The following is a 21781-nucleotide window of genomic DNA, read 5'->3' on the forward strand; positions in this document are numbered from 1 at the left end:
TTGAGTCACTGACCATCTAACGCTTTAGAATAAAGGACTGGCTACTGCAGCAGAGCAAACACGGACAAACTTTTCTTTCAAGTAGAAAGAAACTGTAAATCGAACTTAAAAACTAGTTGGCTTGTGTGAAGACCAATCAGGTGCAGGAAATGTGAAATAAGTTTGAGACATGAAGAGCTGAATATAGGCACATCTGGCAGAGGTATGACACTGAGGCCTATGTGGAAATACAAAAGAGTAACACCTGTCGGCACTTTAGGAAAATTAAATTCCTTAGTGAAAATCAAACTCCCATCAGCTGATGGATGAGCATGGTGCCCTCAAACAAAAAAATGAAGCAGGGGATTAAAAACCTGAAATGTTAACTCCAGGAACAGACCTCAACAAATGCTGAGTTCCACCACACAGAAACTGCATCATTCATGGACGTGCTTAAAGACTTTATATACACAAGATCTCTTCAAAAAGGTTAACTTCCATTTCCTCATATCTGGAAATGAACCCCTACTTCCTCTTCTGCTCCACAACCTCAGAACTAGTGAAAGAAACAGAAGGACAAACAGGAGTAGAAGTCAACCTCGAACTTAGACTCCAACATTAAAACAAAAGCAGTGCTGCAGAGGGGGTATAACTGGGTTGCTCTGCGGCACTAGGAAAAGGGTTTTGGTGGTTGTCCTTTGTAAAATGCCAGCTCAGCTTTCACTTTGACTGTATATTGAGTTCAAAGCTATTAAGACTGGGCTTGAAACATCAATTGAGTTACACAGAGTAAATGCCATACATGACTAGGGGCCTCAGCCAGGTGTGTGTATGTGTGCACATTTGTGTGTATGACTGTACTAACTTGTACCTCCAGGGTTTATAGACAGAAGCCACAAGACTCATAAAAACAAGATAAGTGTTGTGTCAATAGTCCAAACTGAGGTCATTAATCTAAGCAGAACAAGAGTCCAGGCTTTTCTACTTTAACCACTGCAGCGGTAGATGAAATTCACTATCCATTAACCTACGGAGTGGCCATGCCATTAACAGAGGGGGTCAGAGAGGTAATATTATAGCCAGCAGACCGGCTCCATTGATGTGACCATAGCTTAAAATTCATCATCAGCCATGAGACTGAGTATGTCGCATGAGATGTGCCACGACTTGTGCAGAACTGCAACTTTGCACACTATTTATATACAGTGCATTAGAGCTCCTCTTCTCAAATTCAAAGGCAACGCCCAGCATTTAAAATGTAGGGTAATGATAGCACTTCTGGCAGTACATCAATGTCAAATCCGGCAAAAAACATACTGTAGTACATATCATGTAGGTACTCAATATAAAATGGTCATGATTAGTAGTTAATAGTTACTGAATAGCACATGCACAAAATATGTTTTCAGTCCCACAGGTCTATTGTTCAATGCATATGCAAAAATATTTCATAATTAATGTTTTGCAGGGTAAGTACGTCTTGTCGGTTCGGTGTGAGAAAACCAAGGTGTGTGCTGTGTAAAAGTGTCTCTCCAGGCCTGCGTGGTTTTCTCACAGCAGCAGCAGCTGCAGTCTCTCGATAAGAGTCACACTAAACAGCTTCACTTTGAGGACAAAATACACCGAAATATAAGCAGAAACACACTGACACAACCTGACACACACACAAACAAGTAATCATATTTCTGTTACGTGGCAATTATTCAGAGGCCAGCAAGATTAGCAGAAATGAAACAAAGCATTTCCCATTTTGCATCGTCTCTTGAAAATCCTCGGTCAGACAGAGCTGACACTACAGAATGCATTTCACAATCAGCACAGTCCAGTATTATGTCTAAAGTCAAAGTGATAGTGCGGGTAGACTCAATGTATCTAAAGCGAATTGACGGATGAATAGCTGAGGGAGGATCAGCAAGGTGACAGAGGGACTGGGTGAGACCTTGGGGGGGGGGAAGCAAATAAAAGAGGAACTAAGAAAAAGCGTTTGAGGCTTTTAATATTGAGAAAAGGAGAAATAACAGGTATAAACTAATGAACAGAACACATGGAATCAAAATCAAGCAAAGAAAGATTGTAAGTGTTAAAAGACAAAAAAAATTCTTGAATGTTTAAATATTTTTCACAACAACACTCACATTCCTAAGCGCAAATGCAGGAGAGTCACAGGTTTACTTAGCCGTTGCCTCCTCACTAATGTAGCATACCTCTGATATAACAATACTGCGTTTGGATGGTCCAACACTGTAACCTTGATGAAACTGCAGGTCAATATTTACTGCGGTGAGCACTGTAAGTAATGTTAAGTTGTACAAAGAGACTAAAATTCTACACCATTATAACAGTTTTGTGACCACTGACTTTCTGTCTTATAGAAAAAAATCTCATTTGGTTCTAAGCTCAGCCTCACATTTGGACCATCAACATAAACCAAGGCTAAAGTGCATACTGTAGAAAGTCCCATTCATTTTTAATTCACTTTTGAAGTCCAACTTTCCCCTTTGAGTTTCTGATTCCACTTTTGCATTGTAATGTTATAACCCGAACTCATGAATGAGCCATCATGCTGACCGATCTACCTTTGCCATCCTGGCAGGGAGGAAGCAATCCAATACTTTATGTTATTAGATTAGGAGCAATTTCCTGACTCAATATGATTAGGAGCGCATTGACCTTGAGGTAGTAGAGTGTCATATCATTAACATGATTTACATGAACAGGAAGTGTTTTGTTTGTTCTTTTTTGAAAAATATATTTGACAAAGCTATGCAAGAACAGCTAACTACTTAGTAACTGACAACATTTAAGCATATTTGCTTAGCAGGATAATTTTATCGGTTATGTTATATGTAAGATGATTCCATATCTACACTCTTCAGACAAAGAGTTGATTGTAATCATGATGCAATCAGAAAGTACTTAAGCTAACACGCATTTGAGTTTGATTTTAGTATTTGGATAGAAACAGTTTTCACATCCATTCAGATTATCTTGATACATCATAAATTTCCATCACTTTTGACTGTTGATCAATGTTACCGTTAAACTTGGGAAAGTAGCATGGCAGTGAGGGTCCAGTGTGTGGTCTGGAGATGCTGTCTGGGAAGCATATAAGCCCCATGACTTCTTCCAGAGCATGTTGTGTAGAATATGTATGCGAGTGGCATTTGTGCGTTGTGTGTAGGGGTATGTGTGAGTTTGTGCGTGTCACTTAGCAGCATAAGGTAGTTACTCAGTGAGTTTAAAGGGAAACATGAAGAGAGGCAGGCACTGTCTGTCTACCACCAGTGAGCACTTTGGCTCTGAATTCTCATTCAGCCCATTCATTTGGCCTTAGTACTAACAGACCGGCCAGATCAGAGCCAAAAAATGTTGTGAAGTTAGAGTAGTAAATGTGTATGTGTGTATGTCAGCAGACTGAACCTTCTTCAAAAAACATCCTAATGCCCTGTGGCAAAAAGTACATTTCTTTTCATTTATTTATTTTCTTTTGTGTGCAAAAAATGAACCTCTGAAGACCGGACCTGCTCCTTGTTAACTTGAGTTGTTCACACAAACGTGAGCCAACACATGACGCACAACCCTTAAATTAGCAGGAGTAGACCAGACAAAACATCCTTCAGTTCTAATAACACAAATCAGAATGGAGAGGCACACGAGCCATCTAAAGTCTGATTTGATGCTTTATTCTCACAGGGAGTTTTGTAAGAGTTTAAGTATTGTGATGGCTTAGTTAAGTGGGCTCTTTGAGTTTCTCCAGTAGCACTTATATCAGCAGCAAACGTCCCCAGTGAGAGTAAGTTTCCTTGTGTTTTTAGATCAACATTGTACTGTAGGTAATTTCGTCCAAAGACTGAACGTGAATAAAAAATGTCATATCATAGTATGATATTTGTGTTTTCACAACTAAGAAGTTTAGATTTGTATTAAACAAATTCAGCTCTGATTTCCTGGTTGGTGCAGTCAGTCTTAGTTCATTTTTGTCATGACTGTGAATGTTAAATCTACATTCTTTTAATTCATTCAAGTATGGTTTGGTGGTTACAGCTACGTCCCAGAAGAAAATGTGTAACAGATTAGTTTGTCCATATGTCCATTTGTCTCCTTATGAACATTTAAAATAGTTGTGTAATGCTAAACCTAACCAGGTTACAATTTACAAAGAAAGAAGTCTTGAAAAATGCATTGATGTGAATTCCATGTCATTTTACTCATTTTGAGCATGTGTAATAGTTTCATGAAATAAAGAATGTTGGCATGTTGCTATCTTGAAACGGAGTAAGTGTAGAAACTTTGAGCCTGTATTCTCAAACTGCAATGGCTGTGGTGTGTAACAACATAGTTATAAAACATTCTGATGTGAGACTGCGTTGGTGGTCAACAACACACGTTTGGCTCGGCAACCTCAGAAACACTTTACCTACACTTTAAAGATAGGTCAGATAAAAATCAAACTGTTACTACATAGGTTATCTGAAGATGGCAGTGATTTGGGAAATTGTTAAATCCCTTGTAAAGAACCAACCCAGCATGCAAACAGCTTTTGAGTTATTATTGAATCTGAACATTTGATTAGTTTGACTTTTGTCTATTTAAAGCACGCGCCCAGTAAATATAATGCATTTGTGAGTTTATAAGACACGACTCAGCTGCTTTTCATTGGTGGCGTTATACAGGTGTAAATATTTACCAGATCCTATGAATATAGGGACAACCCTGTCTAGTTTCAAGAATCTCTAGAAGACTCACCTCTTTTGAGAAAACCTCCTCTGCTAACACCTCTAAGATACCTAATTGACATTCGCTTTGCACCTCTTTGCCTGTTCTACTTGTTTCCGGGCTTTGGCATGAAAATGCAACTAGGCACAGGGGCAAGGTGAGAAACCCTCCTTGTTTTTGGATATTCAATGTGCCAACTATGGTAAAGAAAGCACAATCAGTATTCTTACTAGGATAAAATAAACAAAAAAAAAGGAAGAATATATATTTATGAACATTATATTGCAAAGATGAATTTTCTGTTATTTGCATCTGTTATTTTCTGTTATCCTGTTAAATCTAATTTTAGTCCCTGTATCAAATGTGCTAAGTGTTCTCAAGGGGTATTAGCATGCTTTCTCCAGACAGCGTTATAATTCAGCCAACCACCCTGGCCCGTAGTTTAACATGTTCTAGAATAATTGTGTTTGGCCCTGAAAGTCTCAGGAACAAAAATAAAAAGGTTCAAGTGACTCCAGCCTCTTTCTTTGGTGCCATGGTAACTGTGGCAGAGAAAGTTTAGTGCAGACATGAAGGTTGCAAGTGAGAAGTGAGCGTCTCTCCCTCCAACACAGGGCTTTTAGCATTTAAAAAACACAACTAGAATTCTTTTAGAGGATTTAACACAACTTTTACAACACAACAAATGCAACAATTTAACTCAACACCCATATGATTCATTATCATTAAACCCTAACAAGAAATCTACAATAATCCTCTTACAAATATCTTATGTTAATAGCAGGGGAACAATAAGCTGTTCTCTGCTCAATTGAACTGCATATTAATGGGGTGATTACGAGACCTAATTATGAAATGGCACTTGCCAAGGAGCAATGCGGTTTGCCTGAGGATGAAATGCAAAACAGACACAAACGGTTATGACTGCTTAAATGCAGTCGAGGAGCAACTCTCTGTAATGATACAGCTGATCAGGAGGTAATTTCGTCAAAGGTCAGGAACACACCGTCAGGCACAAACATGACGTAAAAAGGCATCTCGGTCAAGGACTTAAATTTCATTGGTTATTATCAACAGTTATCATGAATATATAAATCACTTGTCGAGAGGGAAATTAAATATGCATATCACCTGAGGTCTGCATATTGTAACAGGCATGGTGAATTGTGAAAAATGATTAACACTAACGGTCCTGACATGGTGATTTTAAAATCAATGATAAAAAGCTTCAATTAATAAGTATGTCAGTGTGACAGAGGGTGTGAACTAACACTCAGTGGTGTTGTCTAATCTCCCCATTTATTTCTAATACATCACACATTTATAAAATGCTGTCATACTAACCTTTTGTTCAACCATATATTTGTTTTGATGCTCTTAGGGCAGCCTGTGAGTGACAGGACAGTTTTTGAAGTTTCATTACTGTCAGGAGGGAAATTTGAAATATTTCCAACCTTGCAGATAGTTAATAATTCAGCATTTAATATAAAACAGACAGCCTGTCCGGGGGGGAACAACAGTTGTGAATTATTGATCTCACTCTCACCCCTGGTCTCTGGATTATATGATGTGAAGTAAATAAAAGAAGAGATTAAATTTCAAGCCATAATCTGCTCCCTGAAAGAGCTGACTTCAAATGTATTAAACTTAAATTACTACCAGTTTTTCTTCCACCAATGGAAAGCAGTTAGAATGTGAAGTGAATCCAGAGTCACTGACCAAGCAAATGACAGATCTTCAAACAGACCCACGTTTTTTCTGTTTTCAGTTCTTTTTATTTTCACACAACCTTTATGTTAGTAATTGTAACATTTGGGAATGGAGGCTCCCTCAGGGTTTTGCTTCCTCTCCTCCAATTATCACCAAAGTCACCTCTCTTTTTTCATCAATGCTTCCTCTTTCATTTCATCTCTCATCTGCAGCCTTGACTCAGTCTCCACAGCCTCTCTGTCTCTGAGTGTGTCTCTTCATTCTGCCAGGAGGGAACTAGGATAAAACTAGGATAAAATATAGTGACATCGAACCACAGAGAAGGCAAATATATGTCCCTTTTATGACCCACTATTCAACATGGAATCCTCCTGACACCCAAGGGGCCAGTCTCATTCTAATGTATAAACTGAATAAACCAACAGCTGCAGGAGAAACTTTCCTATCGAGTACAGTTTGTAAATAGAGCTTTCAGACGCCTGTTATTGTGTTAATAATCAGCGGCGAGTCAAGACAGCAATATAGAAGAGAACAGACACTGATATGAGCTTCATGTTACTGGTGCATCGTTATGCTTTCATGCCACTGAGCCAGTCTGAACCAGGTTCTGGTCGTCTCTCCAGAGAAACGTCGCAGCGTAGCCCAGCAAAGGACACTGCGTCTTCAACACCCTACGGTGCTCACCCACTAACACATATAGTAAAAACTCACATGCATACACCCACTATGTATCACTGGACCATACAATTGTTAATCAGAACAAGTATAAGCCAAGAACAGATTTAAATAACAGCAATCACATGCTGATATATTTATATCTCTGTATACTGTATTTCATACATTTAAGTTTTTGTCCAGACGTTCAAGTTCTTTAACGTTCCCAGTAGATTTACAAAAAGAGAGATTAGAGTGGGCTATGTGTAATGATCTAATTGGTTGTGCTCTAATTGTGGCACTAGAAAAAAAAGAAATACATCAGCATATGGCCCTGTTGTCATCACCTATAGTTCACAATCACACCCACACACACAGTAGCACACAGCTCCTTCTGTGTGTGTTTGAATCTCTGCAAGCATGTGTGAAACCCTCAAAGTCAGTTGTATGGGAGTGTGGTAGAGAGCAGAGAGAGGGTGAGAAGATGAAGACATCAAGACAAGGTCACACGCCTGTATTCTTCTCTGTGTCTATCCATCATCACCTCCCTGCTTTGCATTGTTTTCTATCTCTCAATCAGACAGTCTCTAAATGCAGAACGCATGCCATGTGAGTATGTATGACATCCAAATCTACAAATTTCAATTCAGAGCAGTTTTTCCAATTTCTTCCAAGCAAAGCATTTGATAAAAAAAAACATGAATTTTCATTTATTAAACTAAACCTGGCTGATCTGTTGGCTGGCAGCCAGAGCTGTCGATGCGGCTTCTCGTCAAAGAACTATTAAATAACGGAGGTTAAATGATGATTTACAGTGCCAGATCTCATTTATTCACGTCTCCCATGCATGAGATCGCTGAGATCACTGCTGTTGTTTCATGTATATGATCCCCAGTTTATACATGGTAAAGAGCATGGTACCATGTAAAGAGTATATGGTAATCTATGCTTTCAGTTTATTTAACCTCAACAGGACTGTGTTCTCATTGCAAAAAAAAGAAGCTGCTTCCAAGAAACGTATGAATTGTTCATCGCAAGGATTTGCATTAAGCCTCTCTGCATCCTTTAAGATGTAGAGATTACAGGCCGTTCCTGTCATATTCATCTGAGTGGCAGGTTGTACTTGAAGCCAGAACAGATGAGCAGACATACGTTCATATAAAGGAGCGAGGCACAGTCATTGAGTACGGGACTCATAAGCCTTAAAAATGATCATAACTAGATTTAAGAGGTGATGGGCTTCATGTTTGACCTTGACTCCTCTGAGCACCTGTTCTTCACCCCTGTCCCATCCTTTCATCATTAGTTGTCATATTTGCACCCCTGTCAAATCCACCTCTACTCAATTTACTCCCCAAATCTAAAATATCTTCCAATTGCATCTTTTTAGCGCTACACAATCCCTCTTTCCTAAACAAACCCACACCTTTCCCTCTTTCCCCCTCTCCCTCCTCTCCTTTTCTCTCCTCCTTCATTCAAGCGAGATCTAATACACTGATGAATAATGGATGGATAGATAGAAGACTTTCATCTACCATGGTTCCTTTTCTCTCACAGTCTTTCTCTTTCGGGATGGCCATAGTGCTAATGCAGGGCAACATGCATTGGAGATGAGCCCAGAGACCTCCCACTCTGTCTGTTTGCCTGTCTGCTGCCTGAAGGATCTCTCTCACACACAGTTTCTATGATTTCCTTTTCCACATTGGTCATTGGCAATCCCATTTACCACTTTTTTCCTGAATCATTCCATGTCCTTTATTGTTATTTAATCATCACAGCAAAGAAAAAAAGTAGAGAGTTTCCCTTCTTTCTTCATTCCACTCTTCATCCACTTATCCTTTACCATTTTCATTACTCATTACCTCACTTCGATTAGTCCCTGACCTTGGGATAGCAATCCCACATTTGTATTGACCCTGATAATACTTCTTTCCTCCCCACTAATACCCTCAGAAACCTCATTAAAGGATCAATCTATAAATTCCACAACCATGCCCCTGCCTACATGGTTTTGTGACATTCACTCTGAAAGTTAAACCTGTATGAGTGAAGCAAAATGTGTATCTGATGAGGGGCACAACTGCTGAAAAACTCACCTGTTAAAATACTTTAAAGATCTTAAAAACATTGCTGTATGCAGCTGAAAAATATACAAACAAGGATTTTTTTCTGCCCCATAGCTTTAAAAAAACTCCCCTTAAGTTTCTATCATATTTACTCAGGCAGCACAGAGATTATGGACTAAATAAGGAACCAACCCCCACAAAACCCAGCAATTAGTGCTTGGAAGTGAGCATGAGCCGCAGCTTGTCAAAGAGCCCATCAATAATGTAGGCGGGTGGGAGACCCTGGCTGCCATAGTGCGGTCCTGCTGAACCCCCTGCCTGTCTACCTGGCTGTCCACATGTCCATCTGTCTCTCTTCCATTCCATTGCTTCTACCACTCTGACTGCCTGACCCCCTGCCATCCTTCAGGATTTGTCTGTGTCGCCACACAGAGGGATGTCCGTTGTGTCTGATATGCATGTATCCCAGAGCTGCTGTGACAAGAAGTCTGTAAATGTCTATGTATTCATTTATTTATCAACTGTAGAGGCCTGAAGGGCCCTTTGCCTATTTAGCTGCACTTGGGTACAGTTTTTCAATTTGGCATGCAAGTTTTTATGATCATTTTGGAGAAGTTCTGATAATTTAAGTGATCTCAGTGCCATCTATCTCTTTTTACAATCCCAGAATGTCTTAATGATATTAACTATGTGCTGCAGGATTCTTGATTTCTTTGTGACCCTGCAGTGTAAGGCTGGGCTCTTTCTCATGCTTCAGGATAAATTTGTCTTTCTAAGGGTATTGCATGATGCCTGGAAATTTAAACCTTTAAATGCCTCAAATTTACACAAAACACTGCATTTTTTTATTTGACATATTTCAAATCAATCCCAATTAAACCATTCTCAAAAATACTTAAAATAATCATTTACACAGGGGACAAGAGAAGACTCCAGCAGTGAACAAGAACAGTAATAACAGCTGCTGTTCAAACATATACGCAAGCAGAATGACAATCAGTTCTGTATTACACAGGCTAGCAGCTTTTCAGCCAACCTCTCATCATGGCTGTTGACAACAGCAGACAAAATGGCGGGCTAGAAAGCCGCATGGACAACAATGCAATCAGAACACGCGTTCGCTAAAAGGTGAAGTTGAGATCATTTGTGGCTCTGATCCATCATACTGCTTTGATTATGCAGATTAGGAACACAAAATTAATACAAAATATTCATTAGAGAGCGATTGGAGCTAAGATAAAGCTAAAGGCTTCTGGGTTAAAGCCTGCTGGTTGAGTGCTATCGCCTCCTCCCACACTACAAAGACAAGAATGTTAGTTCATTTATTGACTGAGAGTGTGTATGGTTCCAAGTATCTGTGTTTGACCCCCTTTCGCCTAATTATAGTTGAGAGTCCTTCCCTATGCATGCAGAGTTTGAGCTGATGGAGCAAAGAGAGATACTGGCAAAGCTGAGGAAGTGCAGCAAAGTTCAGTTTTGATGTCATGTTTGTTAGTCTGTTGGCAAAGCTATAACAATCTAAATGGACACCGACAATATTATCTATGGTAGACAACAAAACAAAAGTGTGCAGGCTGCATGACAGGCTTTGTTGGTACAGGTGCCCACAATGGAACACTGAACATCTGGCTTTGAGGGTGCCTTGTATTGACTGAATCAGTAATTCAATCAATCCATTCATACTTCCATTAGTCTGTATGGAGGGCTGATTTTTTTTATCTGTTATTTTATTCTTTTTTTTTCTGTATGTAACACATAAACTGTCTGTTTGGCACTGGCACGCCAGAGATACAAGATCATTCAAAAATTCTGTGTAACATTAAAGTCGTTCAATTTCCTCATATCACAGATGAGAAGTTGCATGTAAACAAGCACACATAATGTATGTCTGATACCTGTACTGATACCCAAGTATTAAACAATTCACAATAAGCAAAAAAAAAAGCAAGCTGCCTCAATGTACACAGACCTGAGGCATTTTTTAAATTTGACATATAATGCTGTAACTTCGTTAGTTGTGATTTGAATGACTCTATGACGGCTAGTGAAAAAACTCATTATGAGAAACAGAACTGACTTACACATGTGTTGGGGAGAAAAAAGTTGTTTTTTTTTAAATTCATGTAGTAGGTTTAGTAAGTTAAACCTACTACATGTATTTAATAAAAGCAAACAGCCTGGGCCAACACAATCAAGCACACTGCAGCTAGAAATGTGAGGCTACATAAAGTTTTCAATTCCAATTACATTTATAGCTGATCAAAAAGAAAAAAGTAACCCATACAAAGAAGCACTGCAATAATCATATTTTCACACCACTGCTTTTATACCATTTCATATCAGGTTGCAGAAAACGTGAAAGATGGGCAACAGCAAAGGCACAGGACAGTACTGACAATATAGTGAACATTGCTGAGGGAGGAACTTCACTATATTAAGGTAGACTGAACTGTAGCATACGAAAGAAATCCAGACAGTGTACTTGGTCTGTATCACAGTCATCTCTGTAATCAAGAACCTGCGGTTCAAAAGAAATAGACTTCCCCTCCTTTCCTGAGCTAGAAGTCAATAATGTGCATTGTCCTCCTCAGACCTTATCTATGTTTATGAAACAGCAAGGAAGCCCCAGCTCACTCTCAGTGTTCCTCACTACCATATTCCCACAGCTACCCCCCAACCCAGTCTTGCACAGATACCATCATAGTAATAGATTCGTAATTGACAGAGTAGTGGAAGAACACACTGAATGAATGAAACGTGATATGAATGGCTTTCTGGATTATGAAAAATATTTCATTATATAAATCTGGGCACATAGAGTATGTGCATATTACTGGAAACAGTATGACACACACCAACAAAACCCAGATTCCTGTTAAGGCTGCGTTTATTATCTGGAGTCATTACGTTTTTACATCCCTGTAATAATCAGCAGGCTAATTGAATTAGACTGTGACATAACTCATTCTAATGACTTGAACAGGGGGAACCAGCTGTTCTTTGCTGTTTTCCACTGGCTCACCACATTACATGAACAGCCATGTTTTAATCACACTTGTGCATGGGACCAGTGAATTTACAAAAGGCGAGGGGTGAGAGGTCATGTGGAGGGCCTCAGCCACCTTCATATGCATGTGTAGTGATGCAGTCTGTTTGCAGTACAATCTCTTAATTACTGTGAATCTATCGTTTTTAAATGAAATGATTTGGTGTTGTTCTGAAATAAGTACATTTTCTGTGACACGTTCCCACATAGGCTCTTTGCTGCAGAGGTGATGACTGTGCAATCTGTTAGAACAAAAGTCAAACAACCACATCATCCCAGAAAACAGAATGAGAGGCATTTAAACACTTACGGGGAGATCGAACTATCAATGTTACGAATATATCCCGTTATTTTTCATTTGTAGTCACAATCTTACAAACTAACAATATAGAGAGGTTTGGATAAAGGCTTCGAGATGCAGCCTGTTTAGTATTCATCCTATCTACTACACATCTCTATCAGGTGCAGCAGGGTGGCCAGTGAGGAAACAGAGTGGGTGAGCAAGTAGTTATAATTCAGTAAACTGTCTCCCTGAGGCAAAGGATACATCTTCTGAATACCAAAATGTTGCTTTTTGTAAAGACTGAGGCAGGAGAAAAGAGAGCGAAAAGGACACCCCTGTTCTGAATCCTCATAGCTGGTCTAAAATTTAATAAGATCGTAGCTGATCATATTAGTTGGTAATGCTTTTTGGCACAGCACTGTATATTAAGTGTTTAAAAGCTGCAATCAATGAGTTTTATTGAAGATTAATGAATAATTAACTAAGCCATTACTAAAAAACTTTTGGTTTCCCAGCTTGTGTTAATTCCTACTCCAGTATGATAGTGAAAGTGCTAGAAATGTGATGAAATTATGAGACTGAGCTGGCAGCATGTGATAGCCAAACACTTTAATAAGCTCTCAAATGTTTCTTCTTTAATTTGCACCTCCCTGTATATCTCAATGCCTAATGTGAGGATGTACTCTTTTTCATTACACTAATCTCTACTCCTCATTCTGAGACCACCCCCTCATTTCGTTAACAAATACATTTTTGTATAAACAGGGGTTTAATGGTTATGAAATCAAGCAGAAGCAGGGATACTATTGCTCATAGTTTCCACTTACTGTGTGGAGTAGTTTTTCTACAAAGGTTGAAACTAATAACAAATAACTAATTATGAAGTCTACTCTTTCCAATATCATTTTGCTTCAGTTTAAAACTAATCAGGTTTGGTGGTTAGGGTTCAGCAGATGTGAAAAAAACACTGCCGTAGTAAACTTGGATTTCATAACACCTGCTGATCTTGTTTCTCTTATGAAAAGTCAACAAATCAAGCCACAGGAGAAGCTCAGTAATGCTATTTGTCTCTGCTTCTGTTTTTATTACAGCCTCCTTCTCTTCCAGTAAAACCAGCACAACAGACAACTGTCTGATACATCAAAAGGCAGCTTGATGTCTGTCTAACACAAGCAGGGTACATTTTCTCCATCATGTTTCATGAGTAAATGTGTATGTTATGCCGGCACACATCTATCCGCTGGTGTTACTAGTCACATTAGTGAAGTAGTAAATCCAGTGGTGAAGCATAAAGTAAAACACTGACAGAACTTAATCAATACTTATATCAGTTTACTTCAGGAAGGTTTTGGACAGTAGGACTGTTGCTCATATATGATAATCATTGCTACTTTTAAGAAAAATATGGGAACACCTTTTCCACCACTGAACACAAAACATATCACTGCTGACACCAATTTCTATGTACACGGATGCTGTGCAAAAGCGTGATACGACGACAAATCAATTTGATTGAGTGGGAACCTTTGAAATGTTACACTGATACCAGATGAATGGCAGAGTATGATTTTAAACTGATTGATTGGTTGTGTCTCTTTTCATAGCACATAGTCTCCTATTTTATTTTGAGACAAGCTGACAGAGACAAACCAATGACCTATGAGTACAGCTCAGACCTGAGACAGGAAATAATCTTTCATCATCATTGTCATCTGAACAGGGCTTGCCTAGCTTGCCCAACAGCCACTGGAGACACTTCTCAAAGGAAAGATAGTTTATGTCTTACAAAACAACAAGTGTGTTCTATAAAAGTACGAGATACACTATTAGGGGAAGGAGGGGACATAAGCTCTTATGTACTAATAATAATAATAATAATACACACATAAATCACATTTCACAGAGAAATTTGAATAACACATCCTGAGAGTGACACAGACTGCAGTCAAAAATCGGGTCAACACATGCATGAATCTAATTTCAGTGACTGACAGTGACTCTTAGAAGCTTTCACACAAAACAGCTCTATTATCCACACATACTCAGTGAGGGTATATTGCTCATAGAGAGAGTCATATCATACTGCCAGCTGGAACTGAGCTCTGGGAGCTGCAGCTCTGCGAGGGGCCTGTTGCACAATATTGAAAGATCTCTGACGATACAGGCACTTGTTTGGATGCATGCACACACAATCAGCTGTGCAAAAAACAGACATGCAAGAATGGTTACTTTTGTGCACCCATATATAGGTCAAGTCCTATTTTTTCTTGGATATCATCGTGACAGAGTCTCACAGTCAGGGAGGTGCTGCATGTCACAGCAACGAAAAGTTCCTCTCAACCCTGCAACTAAAAAAAGTTGTTACCCTCCACAAATGGCTATCTGAAATGAAAACAAATGGTTTGAATTCTTTCCTTCATTACCCGGCACTTGCAGTCTAATGCCAGAGTAATTATAGCCAGTGGCCGTCTTTATCTCGGCTGTGTTCATAGAAACCATCAACGCTGAATTAAATTTTAGTCCTCTTATGTCATGGTGGCTAGCACTTCATTGCTCTAACAACTGGTGCTGTTTCAATATTCATACTTGAAATAACTTTGTACAAAATATAAACTTGACTACAGAAAAATCACAACGCATGCAAAACTGCAAAAACTACTACTCAGTACCCCTTGTACTGTCAACTGTGACTTTAAGCAAGTTACCATAAATAGTAAAGAGTAATGCTATCGAAATTGGCTTTGATGTTGTTGAGAAAGAAACTGTGGAGAGAGTTAACAAGTCAGCAATGATTTCTACCTATTTTTAGCAGATGATGGGTTGTTATTCTGGGGATGCCCAAACACGGGGAACAGGGCACATAAGTGTGTCTGAGTGCGTTTCTGCCCGTCTGTTTGTCCGGGTTTATTAACTCCACCAGTGTGTTTCCTTACCTTCAATGGATGGAGCTTGGTCCTGGGCAGCATACAGCATGTCCTTGAACGCCTGGTGATGAAATGAAAGAAAAAAAAATCACTGTCTGCAAATTCCAATCAAACAAACACAAAAGACCAGTCTAAGCAAGAGACTTACTTTTGCATGGATAGCAATGTTATCAGAGACCACTGATTTTGCAAACAGAGAAGTTTATTCATCCATTGAGTAAAACTGGGGTGATCTGGATGATCAGTTGATTACTTCTGTCTAAACTGGATCTCTTCTACATCTTATCTGAATTCCTACTTAAGTATGAAAAAGGTTTACAGTAAGTAAAAACATTCAAATTATTTTGGACAGGAATTTAAAAAGTGCTAAGTGCTATAAACTAAACACTTACTCCATATATTTAAATTACACACATCATCAAGTGTAAGTTTCTAAATTCTAGACGTCTTCCAGAGGAGCTGCTTAAGAGAGTGTAAATGTCTGCAACATTTGCTCCAGACTTCTTGCCCAGTTTACCCAGCCAACTCCCTGGGAAGAAGTCCAAAATATAATCAAGTGAGATCATGTGTGAATAAAGCAGGTAAACACGCTCTAATCTCGATAGGATGAATTTGTCCAATTACTTTTATCATAGACAATCAGGGAAGAAAAAACAAAAAACAGTCATCACTGTGAATAAGTCGGGAATCACATCCATCTTGCCCTGTGTGCTGTAAATAAAACATGATGAAGTCTGTAATATACTCTTTGCTTCTTGTCCTCTGTGGACTCTACCCACGCACTGCTCTGTCCTGTGATGCTACAACTTCATATCTTTAATCCTTCCAGTTAAAAGAGAAAATTATGGATTAATAAGCAGACTGACAAACTGAGCGATACAATATGGTGATGGCTGCAGTGTTAATACGGAGGTGTTTATCTGCAATGAGAGATCTTTATAATGGTTTTTAAAAAACAGTTGAAATTCTCTGCCCTTTATAACACTTGACTGAAACGTGTGTATGAAGAGTCCAAACAGACTGCGTAATCATAGACTGTGGAGTCAGTGAATTATCACGAGCTGAACGTGCTCCTATCTGTGTTCAGGTCTTTATTGTACCCGTTTCTTTTGCAATAAGGTAGTGAAGCAGCACTGTAGGAAGTCCAGTGTGTGGGTGTAGACCACTTGGAGAGAAAGTGCATTAGTATCAGCTTGTTGATACTTGATACAAGGCTCCTGTGTAAATTACATACAATAGAGCCTTATCCAAGAGGCAAACATTTGTTATATAAGTTGTCTCTGTTTTTTTTTTTCTGATTAAGTTCACATGGGACTGAGAGCACTTGAGTCTTCTAATGCCTGGCTACTAACTAATAGCCCACAGCCAACTAATAGGTGGGAGATAGAAATTCAGATTTAAATAGACTGGAGGGGGGGGGGGGTTGCTGCATTGCCATGGTGATGGCTGGGACAGGAGAGAGGGGCAATGTGGCTCCTTCGGGATCTGATTTAAATCCACAGGGTTGGTAGTTATCTTTTGTGAACCTGTAGCTGAGCAAAGCTAAACGTCGCTCTCAGTTTGGATGAGCATGCATGTATGTGATGATAGTGCACACTCAAGTTAAACTGAAATTACCCTGCTGGCCCAGCTAAATGACTGTTTTGTTTAGAACTAAATCCTTAAAATGTCACTTTGTGTTGAGTGGACTGTAATCAACATAACTTTGTGCTACGTGGTCAGATCAAATCCTGTGCAAGAGGAGATGGAACATTGTCCATTATTAGTGTGAAACAGAGATTGATCATTTGAATCTGCAGCTCTGTGTCTAAGTGGATCCCAACATGAAGAGGAGTAGAGAGGATAGGAGAGGTTAGGCTGAAAGAAGGGGAGGAGGGTTGCAGAGGGCAGGTCTGGTAAGGGACCAGATGTCCTCCCAGTGGGGGAGGAACGATGAGGTGAGGATGGAAGGGAGGAGGGAGGTATAGAAAGGGAGCTCTCAGCAGTTACCATGCCATGCCTGTTGTATACATAACATTCATATGTAGCATATTGCTGATGCATCACACTGTGGTTGCACAAAATACAAATTATGTTGACAGTTTTGTACATTCAATGTACAGTTCCCCATTAATCATTAAAACATCTAGACAACTGCTTACTCAGATTAATTAAGAAACAGAGAAGCTGACAGTACTTGACCTTTGAACAAACAAAAAAATTTGTTATTAAAATCACATCCACCTTTACTTAAAGTCAACACATGAATTTGACACTTTGAATTTAAAATGTGAGTCTCCACATACACTCTCATCCTTCACATCAAAGCCTAAGCGAGTGATTAGACTGAAGAGGTAAATGCACAAGTGGCCTTGTTCTCCCACCCACCCACTCATAAACACACACACCTAAGTCTCTATTTCTCCTTTTCTTTCTTCTTACCTGTAATGTTCATCACAGTTATGCACCACACACTGATTGTCTGCATATATTGTACATGCTGCCAGCAGAAAATGTAAGTAGCTGACAGAAAAATCCAACAGTTGTTACTGAGATTTATTGAATAGTTCTGTAACTATTACATTTACAGTCAAATAATCTCATATCAATCCACATCTGCTGATTTTTGTGGTTAGCCTCTGAAGATGCAGGAAACACACACCTCCATGTAAAACAGCTGTTTAGCATAAAGGTCTATAACTATAATCCCACAGGATAAAGCGCACACCTAATTATTCGATCATTCAATCACCTCGTCAATGCCTCCAGATTCAAATGAGGTGTCTCACTAAGCAGAACCTGCATTTGCTGGAACGGGCACTTTGCCGCAACCCTCTCATCTGCATAGAAACTGCCTGACCAATCTAAATAGAGGGCACGCAGTTTTCCACACAATAGGATGCTCTAAAAATGGAAGACTGAAAACCGGACAGTATGTTCATCGATACAACTACTGCACAAATTGAAGAATGCCACTTCAAACCACATTCAATTTGGATGAGGGCAGATGTGTGTCACTGCCTCCTGCATGGATTAGTGGCAAAAATGACCCATGCTGTTGGCATCATAAGCATGTAATTTAGTATTTGCTACTGAATTACAATACAGCAATTACAGTATGTTGGCTGCATTAGAATACATGAATATATGGAGGGCTGTATAAATGTTTGATTAATGCATATATACACTTATTTTCCGTTGCTTTCTTCAGAGTGACATTCTTCTATGTTTATTACCTCACTAAAGAAGACTCACTTTATTTAGTTACTTTATGTTGGTCTGATCTACAGACTATCAGGCAGCACTGCATTCTCAATAAGATGCCCATAATTGATAGACATTAGCCGTCAACCTGCCCCTCCTACTCTGGATTTCATGATGTTTAGGTTAGACAAAGACTGAAGGCTCCTGCAGTAGCGCACATACACACACATCCTTGTCCAACACCTTATGTATAATTCAGATTTGAGAAAGAATGCAAAGTGTATGGACAGGAGAACAACTCTCTGAAAATGTGTTTGACGATGATGGGATTGATGGCAAAACATTTTGATATACTGACTTTGACTCCATGAACTACACATCTGTAATTGACATACTATTGACAGCCATCGGTTAACATTAACCACAGTCTTTCTGGGGCACAAACAGTCTTAATAAAGCCTATTAATTCAACTTAATCCAATTAACACAGCTTCATCTATTTGTATATAAATAACTGGCATATCTATCACAAAATGCTATAAAACTATTAATCCAAATGTCAAATTCTAAACGCTTCAGAATAACAAACTCAGATACATATGACAGAGAAAATCTATCATCATCCATCTCAGGTCAGTGAGTGCGGTGGCGAAGACTGGAGGTGTAAAATGGCTGGTATGGCCATGCATCTGTCCCTGGGCTCAGTGTGCTGCAGTGTTTACATATAAAAGACACCAAAAAGCCTCTTTCTGTACATTAATAACCATTTCAAACAAAAAGGGCTGAAGAAATAACCTCTTCCCTCTGTGCTCGCTAAAGATCTCCTTAAATTCTTTTCCACTTCAATTATGTTGATTAGGGGCGCTTTCATTGTATGATTATGACAACATATCATTCGTGTAAAGATGGAGCAATGCCTGCTGTAGCAAATTTCCAACTCAGTGTTGATATCTAGAGCATGTTACCAAATAAAACAAGGGCAGTGGGTTTTTGTTGGGTCTGGGGTGAAGGTTGCAGAGAACAGGGTCTTTGTCTATAATTCATAGAGCCAAATGGAACTGAGTAGCGCATCTGCACTAAAGCTCTCTGTGCAGAGCCAACTGAGGTGGGATGTGAAAACAAAATACTCCTTAAGTACTGCACACCACCCAACAAAGAACATGTGTACAAACAAAGATCAACCACTAAATCTAAAGACATCCCAAACCAGACAGTACATGTATGTGGGACATGAAGTCTTGAAGGATGAAAAATGGACAAAATGTCAATAACCACTACTGGTTACTCTAGAAATATTATGTATGCAGCTGTTTTGACAAAATAAATAGAAATGTAGAAAATGTTGCAACAAATTCTATTTGATATGTCAGTGTGTTTAGCTAAAGACAAAAAAAAATTCTAAAAATTTAAATGCTGGTTTAAATTAGATGAGTGTTAGTTTACATCATGACTGCAGAATATATATATATATTTATGTATAGATATATCTATATATATATTCCCCTCTGGTATGTACACAATCTGAATAACATGATTATGAAACTAAAGCGGAAATTCAACACACAAAAAGAAAAATATATATGTTAAAAGCAAATGACATTGGAGACAACTACACTTGGATTTGTGACGAAAATGTGAAAAGTAAACACGCACTACATCTTAATAACAAATTATTCATAATGCTTGGAAAAATATTCATATTATGTCTTTATGAATTGGTAAAATGAAGAGTAAAAATTTCCTTCTCATTTTTCCAATATGCAAGGAATTTAAAAGCTCTGCAAACACCAGTTAAAAACACTGAATGCTCCCTTTGGCTCTTAACAACCGCAGTCAATCCCCCTCCATAAACAATAGGGCATCCCTTATCTTTCCAGTCGTTTATTGCTCTCAGGAGAAGGCTATATTTAAACTGAAAATACATATTCTAAACATTGCATTAAGTCTAGCCGTAAGTACAGTTGATAATGATAATTATCTTTCAGTTCCTCAGACACCTGAAATTAGGACCAATTTTCGCATGTGTCAACCTGGCATTTCTTTTAAATAAGATTCAAGATACATTCCACTTTACCTCATATTGTAGATACTGTTTCCTCCACTCTGGGGTGATATGGGACGACAGATGCTCCGCGAATTTCATTTTGCCGGAACAAGTGTCCCTTAAAAAGCTGTTAAATCCGAGAGCGGCTGTCCCTTCTCCGTCGATGCGACTTTTGTTCTGTCAGGGGAACTTGCTGCCTCAACATGCGGTGCGTCAGCCCGGCACTCTCCGCTCCTTTTCACTCCACTTCTGGCTCGTCCCGCACAGTGCACTCCGAGCAGGTTGCGTCCCACATACTATTTCATGGAAGGGATGGCAGTGGCAGTTGCGTCTCTTAAACAGGTGGTCGGACGGCAAAACAGGAGAGTAGCTCAGTGACTTTGCTCGGTCCCTCCCTGGGCAGTTCTGGGGACATTGCGGTCCGCCATGCAATGAACCACACTGACGTGGTTGCGTCAGCAGAGCGCGCAGTGGCACCGGGCGCTGTTGGGACCTCCTGAAAACTGTTGGCAGTGCATCCAGAAACCCGCACCTTATTTTTGCTTTCTCACAGTTCTTTATCACCAATGTCGCTGTCTGAGGAGCTTTTTGTTGTGTGTCTGCAAATAAAGGCGGAAATAGAGTTGCACTCTTCTGTAAATACCACATAGTACCACATTTCAAGCCTCTGTGAAAGTACATACTGTCAGCCAAATGCATTCAAATAATCAAAATAGCCCCATGCACCGGGATGGATTCGGTCAGTGTTCAGTTTAGTCTGAACCGGATTATTATAACCGATCCATTAAGTATTTAAGTGGGATTAAAATATTGTAGCTAAAATCACTCTAGCAAAGATGATTTCACTGAATTTATATATTGACAGGTTGATAATTTGATTGTAAAACACCTCATTTAACTTTATATCATGCATTAAACAAGATGTCGAGTAATAAGTGCAATCTGCTGTTTAGCAACTGGTACAACTTTCAGATGAATGTAGAAAAAGAAAAAGTACACTTCTCTTTCAAATATTATCCTCTGAATAAAAATTGTACATAAGTACTGCACATGAGAAAGCTTAAAAAATATGCGTACTGGGATCCAAAACCATATGAAGACAGATTTAAAAAAAAAATCATGACCAGCCCTCTGTCCTTGTTCTGTTATTGTTCTGCTAATGATAGACAGTCTTAT

The 21781-nt window shown here is 39.1% G+C and overlaps 1 protein-coding gene across 1 annotated transcript in view; it reads right to left on the reverse strand.

Moving 5' to 3' along the window:
- The window catches only part of xpr1a (xenotropic and polytropic retrovirus receptor 1a), a 62185-nt gene extending 41024 nt beyond the window's left edge, over window positions 1-21161 (reverse strand). The window contains exons 1-2 of the mRNA XM_072389531.1: window positions 20636-21161; window positions 15388-15439 (exon numbers count right to left, since the gene is read on the reverse strand). Coding sequence (XP_072245632.1) covers window positions 15388-15439; window positions 20636-20704 — 121 coding nt within the window. The 5' untranslated portion in view covers window positions 20705-21161. The remainder of the gene's footprint in view (window positions 1-15387; window positions 15440-20635) is intronic.
- Between the last annotated feature and the right edge of the window lie 620 nt (window positions 21162-21781).

This window comes from Leuresthes tenuis, unplaced genomic scaffold (genome assembly GCF_036924035.1).
Source record: "Leuresthes tenuis unplaced genomic scaffold, fLeuTen1.0.hap1 SCAF_7, whole genome shotgun sequence".
Taxonomy (NCBI): domain Eukaryota; kingdom Metazoa; phylum Chordata; class Actinopteri; order Atheriniformes; family Atherinopsidae; genus Leuresthes; species Leuresthes tenuis.